Source organism: Nerophis lumbriciformis, linkage group LG19, assembly GCF_033978685.3.
Source record: "Nerophis lumbriciformis linkage group LG19, RoL_Nlum_v2.1, whole genome shotgun sequence".
NCBI lineage: Eukaryota > Metazoa > Chordata > Actinopteri > Syngnathiformes > Syngnathidae > Nerophis > Nerophis lumbriciformis.
The window spans coordinates 27,285,172-27,308,510 of NC_084566.2; the positions used below are offsets into that span (position 1 = coordinate 27,285,172).

A 23,339-nucleotide genomic window follows, 5' to 3' on the forward strand; every position below is an offset into this window, starting at 1 on the left:
GCGGGGAGGGGGAGGAGGGCGTGGTTTGTGCGGGGCGTGGTTGGGGGCGTGGTCAAGAGGGGAGGAGGATATTTACAGCTACAATTCACCAAGTCAGGTATTTCATATATATATATATATATATATATATATATATATATATATATATATATATATACCGTATTTTCCGCACCATAAGGCGCCCTGGGTTAAAAGCCGCGCCTTCAATGAACGGCATATTTCAAAACTTTGTCCACCTATAAGCCGCCCGGTGTTGTAAGCCGCATCTAACTGCGCTAAAGGAATGTCAAAAAAACAGTCAGATAGGTCAGTCAAACTTTAATAATATATTAAAAACCAGCGTTCTAACAACTCTGTTCACTCCCAAAATGTACGCAAATGTGCAATCACAAACATAGTAAAATTCAAAATAGTGCAGAGCAATAGCAACATAATGTTGCTCGAATGTTAATGTCACAACACACAAAATAAACATAACGCTCACTTTCTGAAGTTATTCTTCATTCATAAATCCCTCGAATTATTCTCCTTCGTTGTCCGAATTGAAAAGTTGGGCGAATGTGGGATCCAAAATGTCGTCTGGCGTTGTCTCCTTGTCTCCCTGTCTTGGTGAACGTCACGTGTGTTCGCCTTGTCATCCACTGTTCCCACGCAGTTAGCAGTCTAGCTTCGAATGCCCTGTTGACACCAATATCTAGCGGCTGGAGGTCTTTTGTCAATCCACCCGGAATGACGGCGAGTATTGAATTAAGCGCGTAAGCGTGTCTCTTAATGTGATGTTATGAGCTAGCAAATATAACAACTACACTACCCAGCATGCAACGATAGTGACGAGCATGCGCGGTAGCCCTGAGAAGCGTTGTTGTATGCTGGGAGTTAGAATGTGGTTATGAGCACGCTGTGAGTAAACGTTGAGAACTCAGTTAACACGCCTCGTCTGCATTATTTATAATTAGACAGACAACACACTTAATAGGAGCCATTTTGGGGTCTTTACATAAACACACAAATGGAAATGAAACGTCACATATCCCAGCATGCACCGCGCGCTTCTTCTACGGGGAAAAAAGATGGCGGCTGTTTACCGAAGTTGCGAGACCGAAACTTTATGAAAATGAATCTTAATATTTATCCATATATAAAGCGCACCGGGTTATAAGGCGCACTGTCAGCTTTTGAGAAAATTTGTGGTTTTTAGGTGCGCCTTATAGTGCGGAAAATACGGTATATATATATATATATATATATATATATATATATATAAGAAATACTTGACTTTCAGTGAATTCCAGCTATATATATATATATATATATATATATGTATATATATATATATATATATATATATATAAATAAATACTTGAATTTCAGTGTTCATTTATTTACACATATACACAAACATAACACTCATCTACTCATTGTTGAGTTAAGGGTTGAATTGTCCATCCTTGTTCTATTCTCTGTCACTATTTTTCTAACCATGCTGAACACCCTCTCTGATGATGCATTGCTGTGATGATGCAAAAGTGCTTTCATCAAATGCACTAGAGTCTGGAATCTTCCACCTCTCCCTAGCATGGCCCAAAACCGGTCAATCTTTGCTTCCTGAGGAAGATCTTCACTGCCAAGCACTTGGTAGTCCACTACTTCTTCCCGGAGGCTATCCAGGTCCAATCGCAGCTGCGGCTTGGAACTTACTAGCGTATTTCTTCATCTTACTCGTCGTCGGCGTCGCCACGGCTGTATCTTCCTTGTTCTTCTGCTTTGTCTCCTTGTTGTGTGCGCAGTTGTGCACTGCACTCTAAAAGCCGTAGATGTTATTGTCACATATGCATGTACAGTAGATGGCAGTATTGTCCTGTTTAAGAGTGTCACAACATTGCTTATTTACGGCAGACGAACTGCTTTACGGTAGATGAAAACGTGACTGCTGTTGTTGTGTGTTGTTACCGCGCTGGGAGGACGTTAATGAAACTGCCTAACAATAAACCCACAAAAGAAACCAAGAACTCGCCCTCGATCATTCTACAGTTATAACGTGATTGGGCAGGCACGTTGTTTATATTGTGGGAAAGCGGACGTGAAAACAGGTCAGGTCCGCATGGAGTTGGAGGGGGCGTGGCCTCCAGCTCGGCCTAAATTTCGGAAGGTTTTTTGGGAGAGGCGCTGAATTTCAGGAGTCTCCTGGAAAATCCGGGAGGGTTGGCACGTATGCGGGTAAGTCAGCCGTGTAATTGTAGCGTCCCGGAAGAGTTAGTGCTGCAAGGGGTGCTGGGTATTTGTTCTGTTGTGTTTATGTTGTGTTACGATGCGGATGTTCCCCCGAAATGTATTTGTCATTCTTGTTTGGTGTGGGTTCACAGTGTGGCGCATATTTGTAACAGTGTTAAAGTTGTTTATACGGCCATCCTCAGTGTGACCTGTATGGCTGTTGACTAAGTATGCCTTGCATTCATTCGTGTGTGTGAAAAGCCGTAGATATTATGTGATTGGGCCGGCACGCAAAGGCAGTGCCTTTAAGGTTTATTGGCGCTCTGTACTTCTCCCTACGTCCGTGTACCACTCCGTACAGCGGCGTTTTAAAAAGTCATACATTTTACTTTTTGAAACAGATACCGATAATTTCCGATATTAAATTTTAAAGCATTTATCTCTACTGATTATTCATAATATTTCTATATTTATACAATATTTTCATACCCGTGTGGATTGTGTTGCTCCAAACAAGCTGTAATTGCAGGAAAGTTAAAGTACCAATGATTGTCTCACACACACACTAGGTGTGGCAAATTTATTCTCTGCATTTGACCCATCACCCTTGATCACCCCCTGGGAGGTGAGGGGAGCAGTGAGCAGCAGCGGTGGCCGCGCCCGGGAATCATTTAGTAGCTGCATGTAGTTTATGAAAAAGCAGTCGCGTTATTGCGTTCTCATAATGCCACTGAGCAGATTAAAGCTCACTTCCACGTCAAATATGTCTGTAAGGCATCTAAATACACTATTTCAGATCCCTGCCAATGTGGTCAAGTGTTGCAGTAGTAACTCACGGCGATGGCGTTATCCCTCGTTACACGGCGTAGAGACAAGGATGCTGCTAATCCGTAAGGCTGGAACTGTCCCCGTCCAGGCAGTAAATGCAGCAAACTGCAGAGAATCAATACGACCAATGATCCATTGGACAAGCACACACACACACACACACACACACACACACACACACACACACACACACACACACACACGTTCTTCCATTGCAGGAATGTGTGTTTATGGATAACAGGAGCACAAAATGGTCAATTTGTCCAGCAAACTGGAGTCTCATCATGGGTCTCGAGGGAAATGTCACAACGCTAGCAGGCTAAACTCTTCAGGCGGGTGAATGCTAGTTGGCTAACAGCTTGTGGCTTAGCAACCGATTGGAAATCCATCCTCAGTCATCCTGCTTATTACCCAGGTAGCATTAGCATGCACAGCTGTGTGCACTCATTACTGCTGGACAAATAAGCGCATAGTTAGAGCCACCACTGTTAGTCCAGTTTTGATTCCAATTAGGGCTGGGCGATATGGTCTTTTTTTAATATCTTGATATTTTTAGGCCATGTCACGATACACGATATATATCTCGATATTTTGCCTTAGCCTTGAATGAACACTTGATGCATCTAATCACAGCAGTATGATGATTCTATGTGTTTACATTAAAACATTATTCTTCATACTGCATTAATATATGCTCATTTTAAACTTTCATGCAGAGGGAAATCACAACTAAGTCAATTGACCAAAACTGTATTTATTAAACAGTTATTAAGCAGTGGCACAAACATTCATGTCATTTCCAAAACAGAAAGTGCAAGATTGTCAGACATTTTAAAATAAGCTATAAGTGCACTTTTGTGCATGATGTCACTAAGATGACATATCAAAACAACACTAAATTAAAGTGCACTTTTTGTACAGAACGCCACTACAATATTTTAAAACAAATAAAGTGCACTTTTGTGCATGATGTCACACAAGATATTTCAATAAGTGTCAAATAAAAATGAGCTGCATCATAGGAAATCAAATAGTGTATGTCCTTCGCTATGTGGTAGGTTCCTGCGGACGTTATCTCCTTCTGTTGTTGACAATTTTTTTCATACGGTGTTGATGTGGAAATGGTTGCCTCGGCATTCTGTTGGTGTGGCACCGAACGGAGATGTTGACATGCGGAGTAAGCACTCTTCATTCTCTAGCAGGTGACTTTTCAAATGATGCTACATTAGCAGTAATGCTACTTTTTGTAGCAACGCTTTTGGCCCACACTTGAAAAATTACGGTTGTCTGTTCGACATATTCCCACTTGAAGCCAAACCACCGCCGGACGATGGACCCCCTGCTGTTTTTCTTGGGAATTAATTCTTTCTTCATTTGTTACCAGATTCGCACCTTCTTTTTCTCGTATTACCACTCGCACCACAGCTAACGCTACCCATGCCGCTACCTCTCTGCTCCGCGAGGGTTTATACGTATGTGACGTATGTAAGAAGGTGCCCTTGTTTTATGTCTCTGTGAGAAAGAGAGACAACAAAGAGTGAGAAGAGCCTGGAGTGTAATACCCGCATCTAAAAGCAACTGCGTGAGAACGTATACTCGAATATCACGATATAGTCATTTTCTATATCGCACAGAGACAAACCCGCGATATATCGAGTATATTCGATATATCGCCCAGCCTTAATTCCAATTCATTTAAATAGTTCAATGTTTCTTTCTTTTTCTTTTTCCCAGGAGGCACCAGGCGGGCCGCTGGTACCTCAGCAGATCACTAACACGTCTATGGACGAACATGAACGCCGCATCTCCCACTCCCTCTACGGCGCTCTGGAAGACCTAGATGACAACTTGATGCCTCGACAAGGCATGATGCCGCGCACAGTAGGTAAGATGATCGCTCAGCCTCAATATTTCCCCAACGTCGCCTTTTTATACACCAAGGGCTTGATTTACTAAAGGTTGTCCGTGTACTAAAACACGTGCAAACCTGATACCGCACGCAAAGCTGATCTAATATCCATCCATCCACCCATCCATCTTCTTCCGCTTATCCGAGGTCGGGTCGCGGGGGCAGCAGCCTAAGCAGGGAAGCCCAGACTTCACTCTCCCCAGCCACTTCGTCCAGCTCTTCCCGGGGGATCCTGAGGCGTTCCCAGGCCAGGTGGGAGACATAGTCTTCCCAACGTGTCCTGGGTCTTCCCCGTGGCCTCCTACCGGTCGGACGTGCCCTAAACACCTCCCTAGGGAGGCGTTCGGGTGGCACCCTGACCAGATACCCGAACCACCTCATCTGGCTCCTCTCGATGTGGAGCAGCAGCGGCTTTACTTTGAGCTCCTCCCGGATGACAGAGCTTCTCACCCTATCTCTAAGGGAGAGCCCCGCCACTCGGCGGAGGAAACTAATTTCGGCCGCTTGTACCCGTGATCTTGTCCTTTCATTCATAACCCAAAGCTCATGACCATAGGTGAGGATGGGAACGTAGATCGCCCTGTAAATTGAGAGCTTTGCCTTCCGGCTCAGCTCCTTATTCACCACAATGATGCTGATCTAATAAACATGTGCAAAGTGGATTGTAGGACTGCACGGTTAATCCAAATCAAATCAACATGGAGGTTTTATTATTGCGGTAAAGTGGCAGAGTTTTGGTTTTGGGTTTTTTCCCCTCTACATGTGCGCCAATCACGTTTGTTTGTCTCTCGGGAAGATCGACGTCTTACTTTATGCATCGTTCTTTGTACCTGAGTTTATTTAACAGTGGAATTAACTGAACAGGAGTGACTCCTCTATTCAGTCATTCACCTGCGCCAACACTTTCACTGCACAGAGAGCCTCGCGACTCTCCAGTGAGAAGTAACACAAAGTAACACGAATTGGGAGGAAAAAATAAAATTACCAAATCAAACGTCGCGTTGTGGTAGTTTTTCCGCTTCAAATCGGATAGGCGACATGAGCCCATCAAATGTCCGACCTCATTTTTCTAACTGGGAAGAAAAAATACACTTTAAGATGTTCAATATTTATTTACCGGTAGGTTAAATTCATGCTTTAAAATGTAATATCGGAAATTATCTGTATCGTTTTTTTTATTATTGGTATCGGTTTTTTTTTGGTTTTTTTATTTTTATTTTTTTATTAAATCAACATAAAAAACACAATATACACTTACAATTAGTGCACCAACCCAAACAACCTCCCTCCCCCATTCATTCACACTCATTCACACAAAAGGGTTGTTTCTTTCTGTTATTAATATTCTGGTTCCTACATTATATATCAATATATATCAATACAGTCTGCAAGGGATACAGTCCGTAAGCACACATGATTGTGCGTGCTGCTGGTCCACTAATAGTACTAACCTTTAACAGTTAATTTTACTCATTTTCATTAATTACAAGTGTCTATGTAACTGTTTTTATATTGTTTTACTTTCTTTTTTATTCAAGAAAATATTTTTAATTTATTTATCTTATTTTATTTTATTAATAAATAAATAAAAAGACCATACCTGGTTGTCCGAATTAGGCATAATAATGTGTTAATTCCACGACTGTATATATCGGTATCGGTTGATATCAGTATCGGTAATTAAGAGTTGGACAATTTCGGAGTATCGGATATCGGCAAAACGCCATTATCGGACATCCCTAGTTAAATTTTTACTTTTAAAAATGAGTCCATCTTATTTTATTTGTTTTATTTAGGATAACAGGTACCGTATTTTTCGGAGTATAAGTCGCACCGGAGTATAAGTCGCACCTGCCGAAAATGCATAATAAAGAAGGAAAAAAACATATATAAGTCGCACTGGAGTATAAGTTGCATTTTTTGGGGACATTTATTTGATAAAACCCAACACCAAGAATAGACATTTGAAAGGCAATTTAAAATAAAAAAAGAATAGTGAACAACAGGCTGAATAAGTGTACGTTATATGAGGCATAAATAACCAACTGAGAACGTGTCTGGTATGTTGACGTAACATATTATGTTAAGAGTCATTCAAATAACTATAACATATAGAACATGCTATACGTTTACCAAACAATCTGTCACTCCTAATCGCTAAATCCCATGAAATCTTATACGTCTAGTCTCTTACGTGAATGAGCTAAATAATATTATTTGATATTTTACAGTAATGTGTTAATAATTTCACACATAAGTCGCTCCTGAGTATAAGTCGCACTCCCGGCCAAACTATGAAAAAAACTGCGACTTTTAGTCCGAAAAATATGGTAATTATTTTCCAATTACAGTATAATAATAAAGTAAAGTAACGAGAAATACTTTTAATATCCTTTTAAATGTTTACTTGCATTATTATTACATATTATGATTACATTACATTAACCGCACTGTATAGTTTTGATTATTTCTTCAGTTAAAGAGCATGATATAGACCAGGGGTCTGCAACCAGCGGCTCTTTCATGCCGACGCCGTGGCTCCCTTTGACTTTGAAACACAATATCAACAAATAATGGCTACTTGATAGATTTTATTTAATTTAGTTAGTTAATTATATTTTTAACAGTTGCTGTTTTTGGAGAGTTCTGGGATCTTGTCATATGAAAATAACACATTTGAGTATATTGTCGATCGAAATTTACGTCACAGCCCCTATGCGTCATCTCTTGCTTCCAAGCAATTGTATTGTTTTTAGCGGTCAACCCCTGGTAAATCAGCAATGGAAGGATAAAAAAAAGCAAAATTTCTGATGAAAATAGAACATTTAATGGTTCATAGGCAGATTCATTTGCTTTCATTGAGGACAAAGTTGTTGTTTTCCCTTTTTAGTCAAATTAAATATGCCACAGTTGTATGCCTTCGGGATATTGGAACAAGTTGATTTTTTAAAATTCATTATTAAGGGAAGGACCGGTGTATTTTTTTCTAATGTTCAAAATAATTCGATGATTTGCTTCGTTATACCCAGAAATAAAATGTGAGTCGTTGTTTGTCAAGTCTTTGATTTCATAAATTCTATAGCTTAAGTGTAACGAAACTATAAGTGGTGTTATCGCCATTTTAGGAATCGCACAGAATTTGCGGCCCTGGGTGGGTTTTATTTGGGGGGAAATAGGCTCAAATGGCTCTTTGTATGTTGAAGGTTGCTGACCCCTGATATAGACCAAAGCTATGTGTCTGCCTGCATAAAGCCAAATAGTTTTTTTATGTAAATTATTGTACATTATTCTAATAAGCGGCACCTTGAGACAAGACTACGTTGAATAACAGTCTAAAGTTGTCTTCCTTCACTCGTTAGTTTTTGGCATTTTTTTGTATAAAATATAAAAATCACAAATTGAATCGCAATCGCAATTTTGGAGAAAAAAAAAAAATCGCAATTACCGTATTTTTCGGAGTATAAGTCGCACCGGAGTATAAGTCGCACCTGCCGAAAATGCATCATAAAAAAGGAAAAAAACATATATAAATCGCACTGGAGCCCGGCCAAACTATGAAAAAAAACTGCGACTTACAGTCGGAAAAATACGGTACTTTTTTTTTTTTTTTGTACAGCCCTAGTGGATTGTGTCTGTTAAGTCAGCAGAATAAGGCATGCAATCTATTTTGTGTCTCTGTTTAATATGCAGAATATATGCTCATCATCAAAATGCCTGCAATAATGGGAGAAGATGCAAATAAAATTATTTAGCCCATGCAACATGATTTATCAACAATCATTGTCGTTTTGCGAGCACTATTCAGCATTTATTTAGCACCTGTGGGAAGGACGCACAATCTGACAGTTACACACACGGCTGCAGGATCAGTGCTCGCGCTGCACAGACAGATAAATCTTCGGTCCTATGTGTGTGTGTGTGTGTCAACATTTTGTACAGTCAGAAATTAAAATATTAGACGTATCGTCTATTCAGCAAATTCATTTGATAATTCTATAGCTGAGGACTTCCGTGGCTGATTCAATTGATGCATTTTTGGTGTCCGTTAGTATTTTTTTTAATGACATTAGTTTTTTTTCCACAGAATATATATTATCAAAATATTTCTTACAAGAAAATAACTTCTTCAAGCATGCGTTTTGTATCTTCAGCGGAGTAAGTGCAGCCTCTCACCAATAAATGCACCTTCAGCGATAAAAATTAGCTGTAGATGCACTTTGGACTGCTTCTAAAATGCCCATAAAAAGTGGTAGATGTCTCCTGCATTTTTGAAAACATAGCAAAACGTCACCGATAGGAGCATGATAACACACATGTGCAGCAAATGAGAATGTCTCCATAGTGATGCCCCGTTAAGTACACGCAAAATCCTCATTTAAATAAGGCGGTCTGCACCTTTTTATTTGTGCACACGCAGTCTTAGTAAATCGCAGCAACACACCCACTAATAGTACACATATTTTATAGTTTGCACACGCTGTTCAATGTTTGCATTTGGATCTTAGTGAATCAGTCCCCAAATGTTTCAATCAGTGTCAGAACATCTGACATTCTTGTTTCTCCTCGTCATCACAATACAAAGACGAGCTTTGTAAATTGTCTTCTTTAATGGGCCATTGTCTTTCCGCCAATCATCCCACTGCACTGTCTCGCTCAGCCCTTTTGGTACTCTTACTATTGGGGGGTGAAAACTCTGAATAGTGTTGTCCCGATACCAATATTTTGGTACCGGTACCAAAATTATTTCGATGCTTTTTGGTACTTTTCTAAATAAAGGGTACCACAAAAAAAGCATTATTGGCTTTATTTTAACAAAAAATCTTAGGGTACATTAAACATATGTTTCTTATTGCAAGTTTGTCCTTAAATAAAGTAGTGAACATACAAGACAACTTGTCTTTTAGTAGTAAGTAAACAAACAAAGGCTCCTAATTGGTCTGCTGACATATGCAGTAACATATTGTGTCTTTTATCATTCTATTATTTTGTCAACATTATTAAGGACAAGTGGTAGAAAATGTATTATTAATCTACTTGTTCATTTACTGTTAATATCTGCTTATTTTATCTTTTAACATATTCTGTCTACACTTCTGTTAAAATGTAATAATCACTTATTCTTCTGTTGTTTGATACTTTACATTGGTTTTGGTTGATACCACAAATTTGGGTATCAATCCAATACCAAGTAGTTACAGGATCATGTAAAGTCCTCATGTGTCCAGGGACATATTTCCTGAGTTTAGAAACATAATATACATTATTTTTAAACGAAAGACGATGTTGTGATGCCAAAAAATATCGACGTAATCATAGTAGTATCGACTAGATACGCTACTGTACTTGGTATCATTACAGTGGATGTCAGGTGTAGATCCACCAATGGCTTTTGTTTGCATTGTGATGCCGGTGAGCTACGGTGTGTAGTGAAGCATGTTTAGCTATTCCTCGTCCTGCAGGGATGATACTTGTAAGAAACTTACTTTATTTGTCGCCATGGAGGCGAGGATTAGTGATTTAGAAGTAGCTAAAACACTGCAGACTGGGGCTGGACTTTAGCCGCTAGCTAGCTAGCTAGCCATGTCTTAAAGCACCTCTTCCTGAGGGCGTTTCAGTGTTATAACCTCACCTTTATCCTTAGTTTTTAAGCCAAAATGCGTCCATTCTCCCTTTTCTGTCTACACACTGTGTCTGCTTGTAAGTACTCTGTGATTGTGTGCCGCCGAACATGCTCGTCTGCTCGTAAACCAGCAATGAAACGACATGGCGACGACAGGAGCGCGGTGGAGTGGCAGACTGGTACTTTTCAGAGGCAGTATAGTACCGAATATGATTAATTAGTATCGCGGTACTTTACTACCGGTAATACCAGTATACTGTACAACCCTACATCTGAACTATTAATTTAACTTTGTTGATTGATTTGGAGTCTTGTTGTTAGTTTCTGTTCTGAAAGTTTGTGAGGAGGAGCAATTGCGATAAAAGTGGCGACATGGCGCACGTGTGTGTGTTTGTGTGCATTTGTTTTTGTGTTTGTTAGCCTAATCACCCACACTCACACTGCGTATGTATTTGTAAACCCCATATGTTACTGTAGAGCAGTGGTTCTCAACCTTTTTTCAGTGATGTACCCCCGGTGAACATTTTTTTAATTCAAGTACCCCCTAATCAGAGCAAAGCATTGTCAGTTGAAAAAAAGAGATAAAGAAGTAAAATACAGCACTATGTCATCAGTTTCTGATTTATTAAATTGTATAACAGTGCAAAATATTGCTCATTTGTAGTGGTCTTTTTTGAACCATTTGGAAAAAAAGATATAAAAATAATTAAAAACTTGTTGAAAAATAAACAAGTGATTCAATTATAAATAAAGATTTCTACACATAGAAGTAATCATCAACTTAAAGTGCCCTCTTTGGGGATTGTAATAGAGATCCATCTGGATTCATGAACTTAATTCTAAACATTTCTTCACAAAAAAAGAAATCTTTAACATCAATATTTATGGAACATGTCCACAAAAAATCTAGCTGTCAACACTGAATATTGCATTGTTGCATTTCTTTTCACAGTTCTTTTTGACAGACATTTTAGTGAGGGTCAAACCATCATGGCATGGGGGAAACTCTGGGTTTATGGTAATGAATGGAATAGCCTACTTGATTTGATGTTCAGTTTATTAACTTACATTCATATTTTGTTGAAGTTTTATTCAATAAATATATTTATAAAGGATTTTTGAATTGTTGCTATTTTTAGAATATTTAAAAAAAATCTCACGTACCCCTTGGCATACCTTCAAGTACCCCCAGGGGTACGCGTACCCCCATTTGAGAACCACTGCTGTAGAGGAGCAATTGCACTACAGAGAGCTACGTTGCAACCGTGTGCCGGTGCGAACGTGTGTGCGACAGTGCATGCACGCATGTGCACTAGTGACCATGAGTGTGAGTTACTGTGCTTGCGTGTGCACATGCCTGCATATGTGCATGCATGCATGCAAAACACTGGTATTGGTATAATCACTCTTACAAATTGGGGCCAAAAAGTACAGAAACAGAAAAGTTATTTGTTGTCTAAAATATTTTTTCTGTCTTGAAAAGTCTGCAATAAAAACAGTCTACATTAGGGGTGTGGGGAAAAATCGATTCGAATTCGAATCGCGATTCTCACGTTGTGCGATTCAGAATCGATTCTCATTTTTTGAAAAATCGATTTTTTTTTAAAATGTATTTATTTTTATTTTTTTTAAATTAATCAATCCAACAAAACAATACACAGCAATACCAGAACAATGCAATCCAATTCCAAAACCAAGCCCGACCCAGCAACACTGAGAACTGCAATAAACAGAGCAATTGAGAGGAGACACAAACACGACACAGAACAAACCAAAAGTAGTGAAACAAAAATGAATATTATCAACAACAGTATCAATATTAGTTACAATTTCAACATAGCAGCGATTAAAAATCCCTCATTGACATTATCATTAGACATTTATAAAAATAAAAAAAATAACAATAGTGTCACATAGTTACACTTGCATCTCATCTCATAAGCTTGACAACACACTGTGTCCAATATTTTCACAAAGATAAAATAAGTCATATTTTTGGTTCATTTAATAGTTAAAACAAATTTACACTATTGCAATCAGTTGATAAAACATTGTCCTTTACAATTATAAAAGCTTTTTACAAAAATCTACTACTCTGCTTGCATGTCAGCAGACTGGGGTAGATCCTGCTGAAATCCTATGTATTGAATCAATAGAGAATCGTTTTGAATCGGGCAAAAAAATTGTTTTTGAATCGAGAATCGTGTTGAATTGGGAAAACAAAATTGATTTTGAATCGAATCTTGACCCCAAGAATTGATATTGAATCAAATCGTGGGACACCCAAAGATTCACAGCCCTAGTAGTAATTAAAAAAACAAAACTATTTGATTAAAAAGTCAAAGACCAAGTTCACGCGCCGCCTTTGGGTGTGTTTTTGCATCAACTCCGCTCGTGCAACTTGTCAAGTTTTGCTTCCATGCAAATTGGCTGACACCGACACGGTGAGTGTCAACAAAAAAACAAGCATCAGCTGTGACTGACAGGAAGTGTTAGTAGGTGACGCCGCGACTTGCGCTCGTTCATGCTTGACGAACCACCGAGGGCTGATAACGAGCGGACACCTTCGGGACCTACATTCACCCGACAGCTCAACTGTTCATTGTCGCCACGGCAACCAGACAAGACAAGATGTAAAGGTCGAGCGCTCTGTAGGCAGCCGCGCTGTAAAGTCTTTTGAATAAATCAAATGACCAGCGGGGCGCTTACATCCAGGCGAAAGACCTGCAAAATAAAAGTCCATCTTGAGGCGTAGAAGCTGCAGGCTTCTCTTCACAGTCCTTCAGCTCCAAAGACCTTTTTTTTTCCCTTCTTTCACACTTCAGACTGTGAGCAGCAAAAAGGCTCCACAGCAGGCGTGAAAGGCCTGGGCGCCAGATAAGCCCAGCAAGATGTTTTATTCCGCCAAAAAAATAAAGAGGTAGAAGAAGAAAAGAGGCTGTAGTTTGTGCTGGATTCCTTTTCCTGACAGTATTTGTAGCTAAGACAAAGCCAGGACTTCTAAGGACGTCCAAAATAATGACAAGGTACATTTTTATTCATGCTTGAGGTGTAAAGAAGTCCACTTTTTGGACTGAACTGAGCCTTGGTCATGTGACTGCAAAACGTGTCAATCCGTGTTCTGTCCTCTGGCCTCAAAGCTGAGAGATTAAGCGTCTCCTCTGGTGGAGCATTGCCAGCTCGTCACCTTGAACCAGAACAGACCTGATAATACTGACCCACCTCGGGCGTACCCACGTCGACGCGCCAAGGATTAACGGACATTTTGTCATCCTCCATCACACGAGTTCTGTTTTTGTGGGATACCAGAAATGCCACTCCATCAGCGATTTCGGTCACAGCTAACAATTCAGTTCAGTTCAGTTCAGTTTCAGTTTATTCCGAACATGCATACAATACACTGTAATGCATCACATAATTCCAGTTGTTTCATTAAAGCACGTACGAAAAGGAGTCAGAAGAAGCAGAGTTTATTTAATCCTACCCCTTTTCATACCGTAGCAATTTTATCCAATTTCCTTGTTCTCTGTAACAGAACAGTGAACAATGAATAATAAATAATATACCATAGTCAGCATACAAATATTTATTACATAAATAATCTTTGTCTCAATAAAAAAAGGAGAAAAAAAGGGTTCAAGGTGTTCATCATAATTCTTGTTCTGTGTACTTTGTGAACACTTGTAGTTTGAACAGTCTCTTAAACTGAATCATATTGGTGCTTTGTTTGATTTCTTTACTTAATCCATTCCATAATTTAATTCCACATACTGATATGCTAAAGCAGGTGTGCTCATTACGTCGATCGCGATCTACCGGTCGATCTCGGAGGGTGTGTCAGTCGATCACCAGCCAGGCATTAAAAAAATAGTCCTAAAAATGAGCGATCATAAATCTTCACTATGACGTCACTTTCGTCACTTGATTGACATTCACGGCACCTGAGGGTCTTCTGAGATGACGCTGGCTGCTGCAAGCTCATTAAAATTACCGACTGGAAGGCGAGCAACACTTTATTTCAACAGACTCTGGCGCTGTACCTGTCGTCAAAACTCCAAAGACCGACTGCACAGTTGCACAATAAAAGCTCTGCTTCATCCTGCCTGCGCTACCAAAATAAGAGTCTCAGAAAGCTGGCGTGCACAAGCTAGCAAGCTACGGAGTTTGCCGACAATGTATTTCTTGTAAAGTGTATACAAAGGAGTACGGAAGCTGGACAAATAAGATGCCAAAAACCAACCACTTTCATGTGGTATTGGACAGAAAGGAGGACTTTTTTTCTCCTCCATTCAAAAATGCGGACGTTATCATCACCACTGTCTGATTCCAATCAATGCAAGTCATCAGAATCAGGTAATACACCAACTTATATTCTTGTCTTCATGAAAGAAAGGAATCTATATGTGTAAAACATGCTTGTATTATCTTTAACCACCTTTAAGTTGTTAACAATATTAACTATATGTGTTAAACATGCTTGTATTATCTTTAACCACCTTTAAGTTGTTAACAATATTAACTATATGTGTTAAACATGCTTGTTTTATCTTTAACCACCTTTAAGTTGTTAACAATATTAACTATTTGTGTTAAACATGCTTGTATTATTTTTAACCACCTTTAAGTTGTTAACAATATTAACTATATGTGTTAAACATGCTTGCATTATCTTTAAACACTTTTAACTTGTTAACAATATTAACTATATGTATTAAACATACTTGTATTATCATTAAACACCTTTAATGTATTAACAATATTAACTATATGTGTTAAACATGCTTGCATTATCATTAAACACCTTTAACTTGTTAACAAAAACATATATTTCATAAATAAGTAAATATAAATTATATATATGAATGAGGTAGATCCCCACGACTTGATCAATTGAAAAGTAGCTCGCCTGCAGAAAAAGTGTGAGCACCCCTGTGCTAAAGGTTTTAAGTGTTGTACGAGCATACAAATGTTTTAAATTACATTTTTTTTCAATACCAAAATCTGAGATGTTGACCAACCCATGTTAAACCACTAATGCTAATCAGTCGTATGTATATAGCATATCCAGTGATGGCCAAGCTACTTGGAAAATGTAGTAAGGTAAGCTACTAGTTACTCTCGATTAAGTGTAGCTAAGCTGCAGGGTAAGCTATCCCCAGACAATTTTAGCAATCAATCAATCAAAGTTTACTTATACAGCCCTTAATCACAAATGTCTCAAAGGGCTGCACAAGCCACGAGGACATCCTCGGCTCGGGGCAAGAAAAAACAAGAACGAGAAACCTTGGAAGGGACCGCCGATGTCATTTTCTCGACGGTAGAACGGGATGGTCGCGCACACGGACGCACAAACACACACAATTGTACACAAACACACATTCACAGACACACACAGGAACACTGTCAATAAAGGCGGGTTGTTCCGTGCAGGATAATACCAAACACCGTTGATTCCCTACTGTTTACTACTGCGGTAACTTCCAAGTGACATTTTTGATGGAGGAAATATGCTCCGGGTTGATCATCGTGATCGAACTCAAATTAATTGCAATGATCACAACCATATACTGTATTTTCCGGACTATAAGGTGCACTTAAAATCTTTTTTTTTTCTCAAAACTCGACAGTGCCCCTATTACCCGGTGCGCCTAATTTACGGAATAACTCTGGTTTTGCTTACCGACCTTGAAGCTATTGTATTTGGTAAATGGGCTAATGATAAGTGTGACCAGTAGATGGCAGTCAAGCATAAAATATATGTGTAGACTGCAATATGACTCAATTAAACAACACCAACATTTGATATGTTCCATTGAAAATACAGAACATTTCACACGGCGCTCAAAAATCGATCAAAATGTTTTAGTACAACTTTGGTAAGCTATGAAGCCACACCGCTTGATGGATTGTACTGTGCTTCAACATACGAGTATTATTATGGTGTGTGTATAAGGTAAGACATACAAACCCCGTTTCCATACGAGTTGGGAAATTGTGTTAGATGTAAATATAAACGGAATACAATGATTTGCAAATCCTTTTCAACCCATATTCAGTTGAATGCACTACAAAGACAAGATATTTGATGTTCAAACTCATAAACTTTATTTTTTTTTGCAAATAATAATTAACTTAGAATTTCATGGCTGCAACACGTGCCAAAGTAGTTGGGAAAGGGCATGTTCACCACTGTGTTACATGGCCTTTCCTTTTAACAACACTCAGTAAACGTTTGGGAACTGAGGAGACACATTTTTAAGCTTCTCAGGTGGAATTCTTTCCCATTCTTGCTTGATGTACAGCTTAAGTTGTTCAACAGTCCGGGGTCTCCGTTGTGGTATTTTAGGCTTCATAATGCGCCACACATTTTCAATGGGAGACAGGTCTGGACTACAGGCAGGCCAGTCTAGTACCCGCACTCTTTTACTATGAAGCCACGTTGATGTAACACGTGGCTTGGCATTGTCTTGCTGAAATAAGCAAGGGAGTCCATGGTAACGTTGCTTGGATGGCAACATATGTTGCTCCAAAACCTGTATGTACCTTTCAGCATTAATGGCGCCTTCACAGATGTGTAAGTTACCCATGTCTTGGGCACTAAGACACCCCCATACCATCACAGATGCTGGCTTTTCAACTTTGCGCCTATAACAATCCGGATGGTTCTTTTCGTCTTTGGTCCGGAGGACACGACGTCCGCAGTTTCCAAAAACAATTTGAAATGTGGACTCGTCAGACCACAGAACACTTTTCCACTTTGTATCAGTCCATCTTAGACGAGCTCAGGCCCAGCGAAGCCGACGGCGTTTCTGGGTGTTGTTGATAAACGGTTTTTGCCTTGCATAGGAGAGTTTTAACTTGCACTTACAGATGTAGCGACCAACTGTAGTTACTGACAGTGGGTTTCTGAAGTGTTCCTGAGCCCATGTGGTGATATCCTTTACACACTGATGTCGCTTGTTGATGCAGTACAGCCTGAGGGATCAAAGGTCACAGGCTTAGCTGCTTACGTGCAGTGATTTCTCCAGATTCTCTGAACCCTTTGATGATATTACGGACCGTAGATGGTGAAATCCCTAAATTCCTTGCAATAGCTGGTTGAGAAAGGTTTTTCTTAAACTGTTCAACAATTTGCTCACACATTTGTTGACAAAGTGGTGACCCTCGCCCCATCCTTGTTTGTGAATGACTGAGCATTTCATGGAATCTACTTTTCTACCCAATCATGGCACCCACCTGTTCCCAATTCGCCTGTTCACCTGTGAGATGTTCCAAATAAGTGTTTGATGAGCATTCCTCAACTTTCTCAGTATTTATTGCCACCTTTCCCAACTTTTTGTCACGTGTTGCTGGCATCAAATTCTAAAGTTAATGATTTTTTGCAAAACAAATGTTTTTTATCAGTTTGAACATCAACTATGTTGTCTTTGTAGCATATTCAACTGAATATGGGTTGAAAAGGATTTGCAAATCATTGTATTCCGTTTATATTTACATCTAACACAATTTCCCAACTCATTTGGAAACGGGGTTTGTATTATCTGGCGTTTTGTTTTGCAATATTATGCAAAAGCAACTTTTCTTACCTTCTGGTATCTGCTGATCTGTATTTGGGATCTGCATAAGTCCTAAAAAAATGTTTTGCGTCCGCCTTTGTAGTCCGTGACGACGTCGTAGTCGATAAGCTTCTTCCTTTTGTCTATCTTCTTGTTATGTGACATTCATCTTCCGCTGTTGCCATTTCTAATATAAAGTAGTGTAAACTTCTTACTTATATCTCCCATGAAAGCGCTAAAACATACCGGTGTAGTGAGTTTACATTATTCACCCAAAGGAACTTTAGTTATTAGAGAGTTCCGGTCGGACGTTTTTTCACGGGGCACATTTCCGGCGGATGAGGAGATGCTGCTCCGTTATTGATTTAAGTAAAGTCTGAATGTCATTAAAACAGTTAGCTCCATCTTTTGACACTTATTCCGCTCCCATCCTTGCACACTACACCGCTACAACAAAGATGACGGGGAGAAGACGCTGTCGAAGGTGAGCCATGTAAATAAAACGGCGCATCCTGAAGCGACTGTCAGAAAGTGATCAAGTGATCAAGAAGATGATCTGTAAAACATAATCTATGCACCATTTTGACCAAAGAACCACCATTACATGTTGTGTTAAATAGACCGTTCATCGGCAGTGCGCCTTATAATCCGTTGCGCCCTATGGTCCGGAAGATATGGTAAACGCCCAGTCCTAGTACTTTTTGATTTTGTCATGTACCTATGAAAGTACAGAATTTGATACCCATCCATACTGTGGGCCAAACAGGCTTTCTTTCCACTTCTAAGAGCATCTCCACAAAGCAGTGTTTGCATGAGGAATACAAGGGTTGTTTCTCACATGGAGGTCCATCACTTATAAAAGTCTTCCAAGCCGGCTAGAAGAGCGCAGGACGAGCCTTGGCGAAGACAAACGTGAGTGCGCTGCTCCGGTGTCCCCACCTTCTTCCCCCGTCATGCCCCCACATCCAATTTGAAAGTAGAGATTAAACACAACAAAGTCTTGCGTTGTGTGTATCAGTCGGGGCTTTAAGCCCGGCTTTTCAGCGGGAGAGAAAGCAGACTTATTTTCTTTCCTAGCCTCAGTCAGGAAGTTTTTATCTTTATTTGCGGTGGCGCAGCTTGAATTAATCATAGTGTTGTGACACAGGAACGCCACTGTGCCCGCCGCCAAACTCTGCTCGCTATAAGCTGATTAGCCCGTGGCGTTTCACCCTCCTCTCTGCCACACCAATATGCTATTGCTTTAAAGCGGCATCGTTCTGTTTTTGTGTTGTCTTTGTGCGTTCTTTCGGCTCCTTCTTCCTGTGCAATCATTTTGTGCGATTCATGGCCTCGGGTGCAGATGTTTGCATCAGCGACCAGCCTTTTCAAGCTTTTATGGCAGTCGTTTGATTCCTGCTGAGAGAATTATTCTAGTAAGAAATGAACATCACGTCTTACTGGACTGTGACAATTGTAGTTGTTGCCTTTGGATGTTGGCCAGTCAAAAGGAAGCAGACTTTTGTGCTGGAGAATGGCTTACAACAATCAAATGGCGATGTTAAAGGGGAACATTATCACCAGACCTATGTAAGCGTCAATATATACCTTGATGTTGCAGAAAAAAGACCATATATTTTTTTAACCGATTTCCGAACTCTAAATGGGTGAATTTTGGCGAATTAAACGCCTTTCTATTATTCGTTCTCGGAGCATCGGGAAGCAATCCGCCATTTTCTCACTTTCGTCGGTGTGTTGTCGGAGGGTGTAACAACACGAACAGGGACGGGTTCAAGTTGCACCAGTGGCCCAAAGATGCGAAAGTGGCAAGAAATTGGACGAAATTTGTTCAAAATACAAGGCTGTGGGGAAAGCCGACGAAATGGTCAGTCGTTTGTTCCGCACACTTTACCGACGAAAGCTATGCTACGACAGAGATGGCAAGAATGTGTGGATATCCTGCGACACTCAAAGCAGATGCTGACATCAACTCCAAAACTGGACAGTACAGGTTTCAGGAAAAGAGAGCGGATGAGGGTATGTCTACAGAATATATTAATTGATGAAAACTTTATTCATTACTCGCGGTTTTACGTAAATTATTATACATAAACTGTGTTTACCAATAATTTAGCTTAAAAACATTTTTTTTTTTCAATCATTCGAGTACATTCGGGTAGTCTTGTGTAATGCAGTATTTTGTGTCTATTTAGGTATGGTTAACTTGAGTGCTGAAATTGTGGAAAAATATATGTTCTTAGCGCGCCTGAAATGGGCTGTCTGCAATCTCAAAGTGCATGTTGTTGCCAAATGTATTTCATATGCTGTAAACCTAGTTCATAGTTGTTAGTTTCCTTTAATGCCAAACAAACACATACCAATCGTTGGTTAGAAGGCGATCGCCGAATTCGTCCTCGCTTTCTCCCGTGTCGCTGGCTGTCGTCTCGTTTTCGTCGGTTTCGCTTGCATACGGTTCAAACCGATATGGCTCAATAGCTTCAGTTTCTTCTTCAATTTCGTTTTCGCTACCTGCCTCCACACTACAACCATCCGTTTCAATACATGCGTAATCCGTTGAATCGCTTAAGCCGCTGAAATCCGAGTCTGAATCCGTGCTAATGTCGCTATACCTTGCTGTTCTTTCCGCCATGTTTGTTTGTATTGGCATCACTGTGTGACGTCACAGGAAAATGGACGGGTGTTTATAACGATGGTTAAAATCAGGCACTTTGAAGCTTTTTTTAGGGATATTGCGTGATGGGTAAAATTTTGAAAAAAACTTCGAAAAATAAAATAAGCCACTGGGAACTGATTTTTAATGGTTTTAACCCTTCTGAAATTGTGATAATGTTCCCCTTTAAACATGCAAAGCTACTTAAATACTAACATGTTGGCAGAAATTAACATGTAAAAAGATCTTTGGAGCAAACTTGGTCTTGTTTGAAACTTGTATCAGTGTACAGCTCTGGTAATGGGTACATTCGCACCCACCTGCACAAATGTACTTCAAAATGTGACAATCAAAATAAATATGCCTTTTTTTTGTTTACTAGGGCATGCATATATAATATGCATTAGTTTGACCATTTAAAATCAACGGTAATAAAAAGGAGATGCTTGGAAATAGCATAAAAATGCCCAAAAAACTTGGAAAAACGCGATTCATAGCGTTACTTTTTGGTGTACGGTAACCATCATGAGCGTTCTGTTCAGGTATATTTCTTTTGTATTTTGATAAATCATCATAAATAGGTATTGATCAAACTTTAAGCTGTGTGTATTTGATTTCAGTTTGCTTTTGACATCTTATTTAGAATTGTAGTTGAAACTTTTACAACCTTGTGGTTGCGCTCATGATGGCGTAACCAAACTAGATTATTTTGAATATTTATTCCCTTTTTTACATTTAGTATAGTTAAATATACCGTATTTTTCGGAGTATAAGTCGCATTGGAGTATAAGTCGCACCTGCCAAAAATGCATAATAAAGAAGGGAAAAAACATATAAGTATATATAAGTCGCATTTTTGGGGGAAATTTATTTGATAAAACCCAACACCAAGGATAGACATTTGAAAGGCAATTGAAAATAAATAAAGAATAGTGAAAAATACGGTACTGTGTTTTATGCTTTTTTCTTTTTGGAACATGTACTATACATATACCGTATTTTTCGGACTATAAGTCGCAGTTTTTTTCATAGTTTGGCCGGGCTCCAGTGCGACTTATATATGTTTTTTTTCCTTTTTTTATTATGCATTTTCGGCAGGTGCGACTTATACTCCGGTGCGACTTATACTCCGACAAATACGGTAATACAATAAAGTCCCATATAAAATTATGTTTCTAGCAATGCTTTAATTTTGCCTTTGAAAGTAACACTCCAATGTCCATTAGTGGAGCTGTACACATCAGTGGATTGCACAGTACAGTACATATTCCGTACAATTGACCACTAAATGGTAACACCTGAATACATTTTTCAACTTGTTTAAGGCGGGGTCCACGTTAATCAATTCATGGTCGTTATTTATTTGCTTCAAACATGCTTAAAAAAAAGTGAAAAAAATTAAAGTACCACTGATAGTCACACACAAACTAGGTGTGGTGAAATTACTCTCTGCGTTTGACCCTAGTTCCACCCCCTGGGAGGTGAGGGTTTTTGATTGATTGATTGAGACTTTTATTAGTAGATTGCACAGTACAGTACATATTCCGTACAATTGACCACTAAATGGTAACACCCGAATAAGTTTTTCAACTTGTTTAAGTAAATCAATTCATGGTACAAATATATACTATCATCATAATACAGTCATCACACAAGTTAATCATCAGAGTATATACATTGAATTGTTTACATTATTTACAATCCGGGGGGGTGGGATGAGGAGGGTTTGGTTGATATCAGCACTTCAGTCATCAACAATTGCATCATCAGAGAAATGGACATTGAAACTTGGTAGGATATGTACAGCGAGCAGTGAACATAGTGAGTTCAGATAGCATAAGAACAAGTATATACATTAGAAATACATTTTATTATTTACATTTGGTTATTTACAATCCGGGGTGGTGGGGGGAGGGTGTTAGTCAGGGGTTGAAGTTGCCTGGAAGTGTTGTTTTAGTGCGGTTTTGAAGGAGGATAGAGATGCACTTTCTTTTACACCTGTTGGGAGTGCATTCCATATTGATGTGGCATAGAAGGAGAATGAGTGGGAGGCGTGAGCAGCAGCGATGGTCACGCTCAGGAATCATTTTGGTGATTTAACCCCCAATTCCAACCCTTGATGCTGAGTGCCAAGCAGGGAGGTAATGGGTCCGATCACAGGGCTGACACTCTAGCCACAAGGCCACTGAGAAGGTCACATCACATAATTACACTCAACACAATTCAACACCTCCGAAAAGGAGTGGGAAGAAGCAGATGTTTTTTTTTAATCTCAGAAATGACTGATACTGATACATGTTCACACTTACAATAATCCATTTATATATTACATTAATATGCATTTCTTAATAGGGAGAGTAAATGATCAAATATGTAACAGACTTATGCAGTGGGAAAAGAAAGTGTTACATTATGAAAAATAAGTGAATACTTTATAGTAAATAAAACATATCCAAACATATTTTTGGATATTGTGAAAATTGGCATGCATGCTTCTGCTGTTAAGATGAATACCTGGTCATTTATTGTCAAATGTATTGCTGCTCTATCGTTCCTTAGTGTGGT

At 39.3% G+C, this 23,339-nt stretch overlaps 1 protein-coding gene across 4 annotated transcripts in view; it reads left to right on the forward strand.

Annotated features, from left to right (window-relative positions):
- pard3ab (par-3 family cell polarity regulator alpha, b) overlaps nt 1–23,339 on the forward strand; it is a 427,849-nt gene that overhangs the window by 263,953 nt on the left and 140,557 nt on the right. For all 4 annotated transcript variants that reach the window (XM_061979076.2, XM_061979077.2, XM_061979075.2 and 1 more), the window contains one exon: nt 4,774–4,924. In XM_061979076.2, the coding sequence (XP_061835060.1) occupies nt 4,774–4,924 (151 nt within the window). The remainder of the gene's footprint in view (nt 1–4,773; nt 4,925–23,339) is intronic.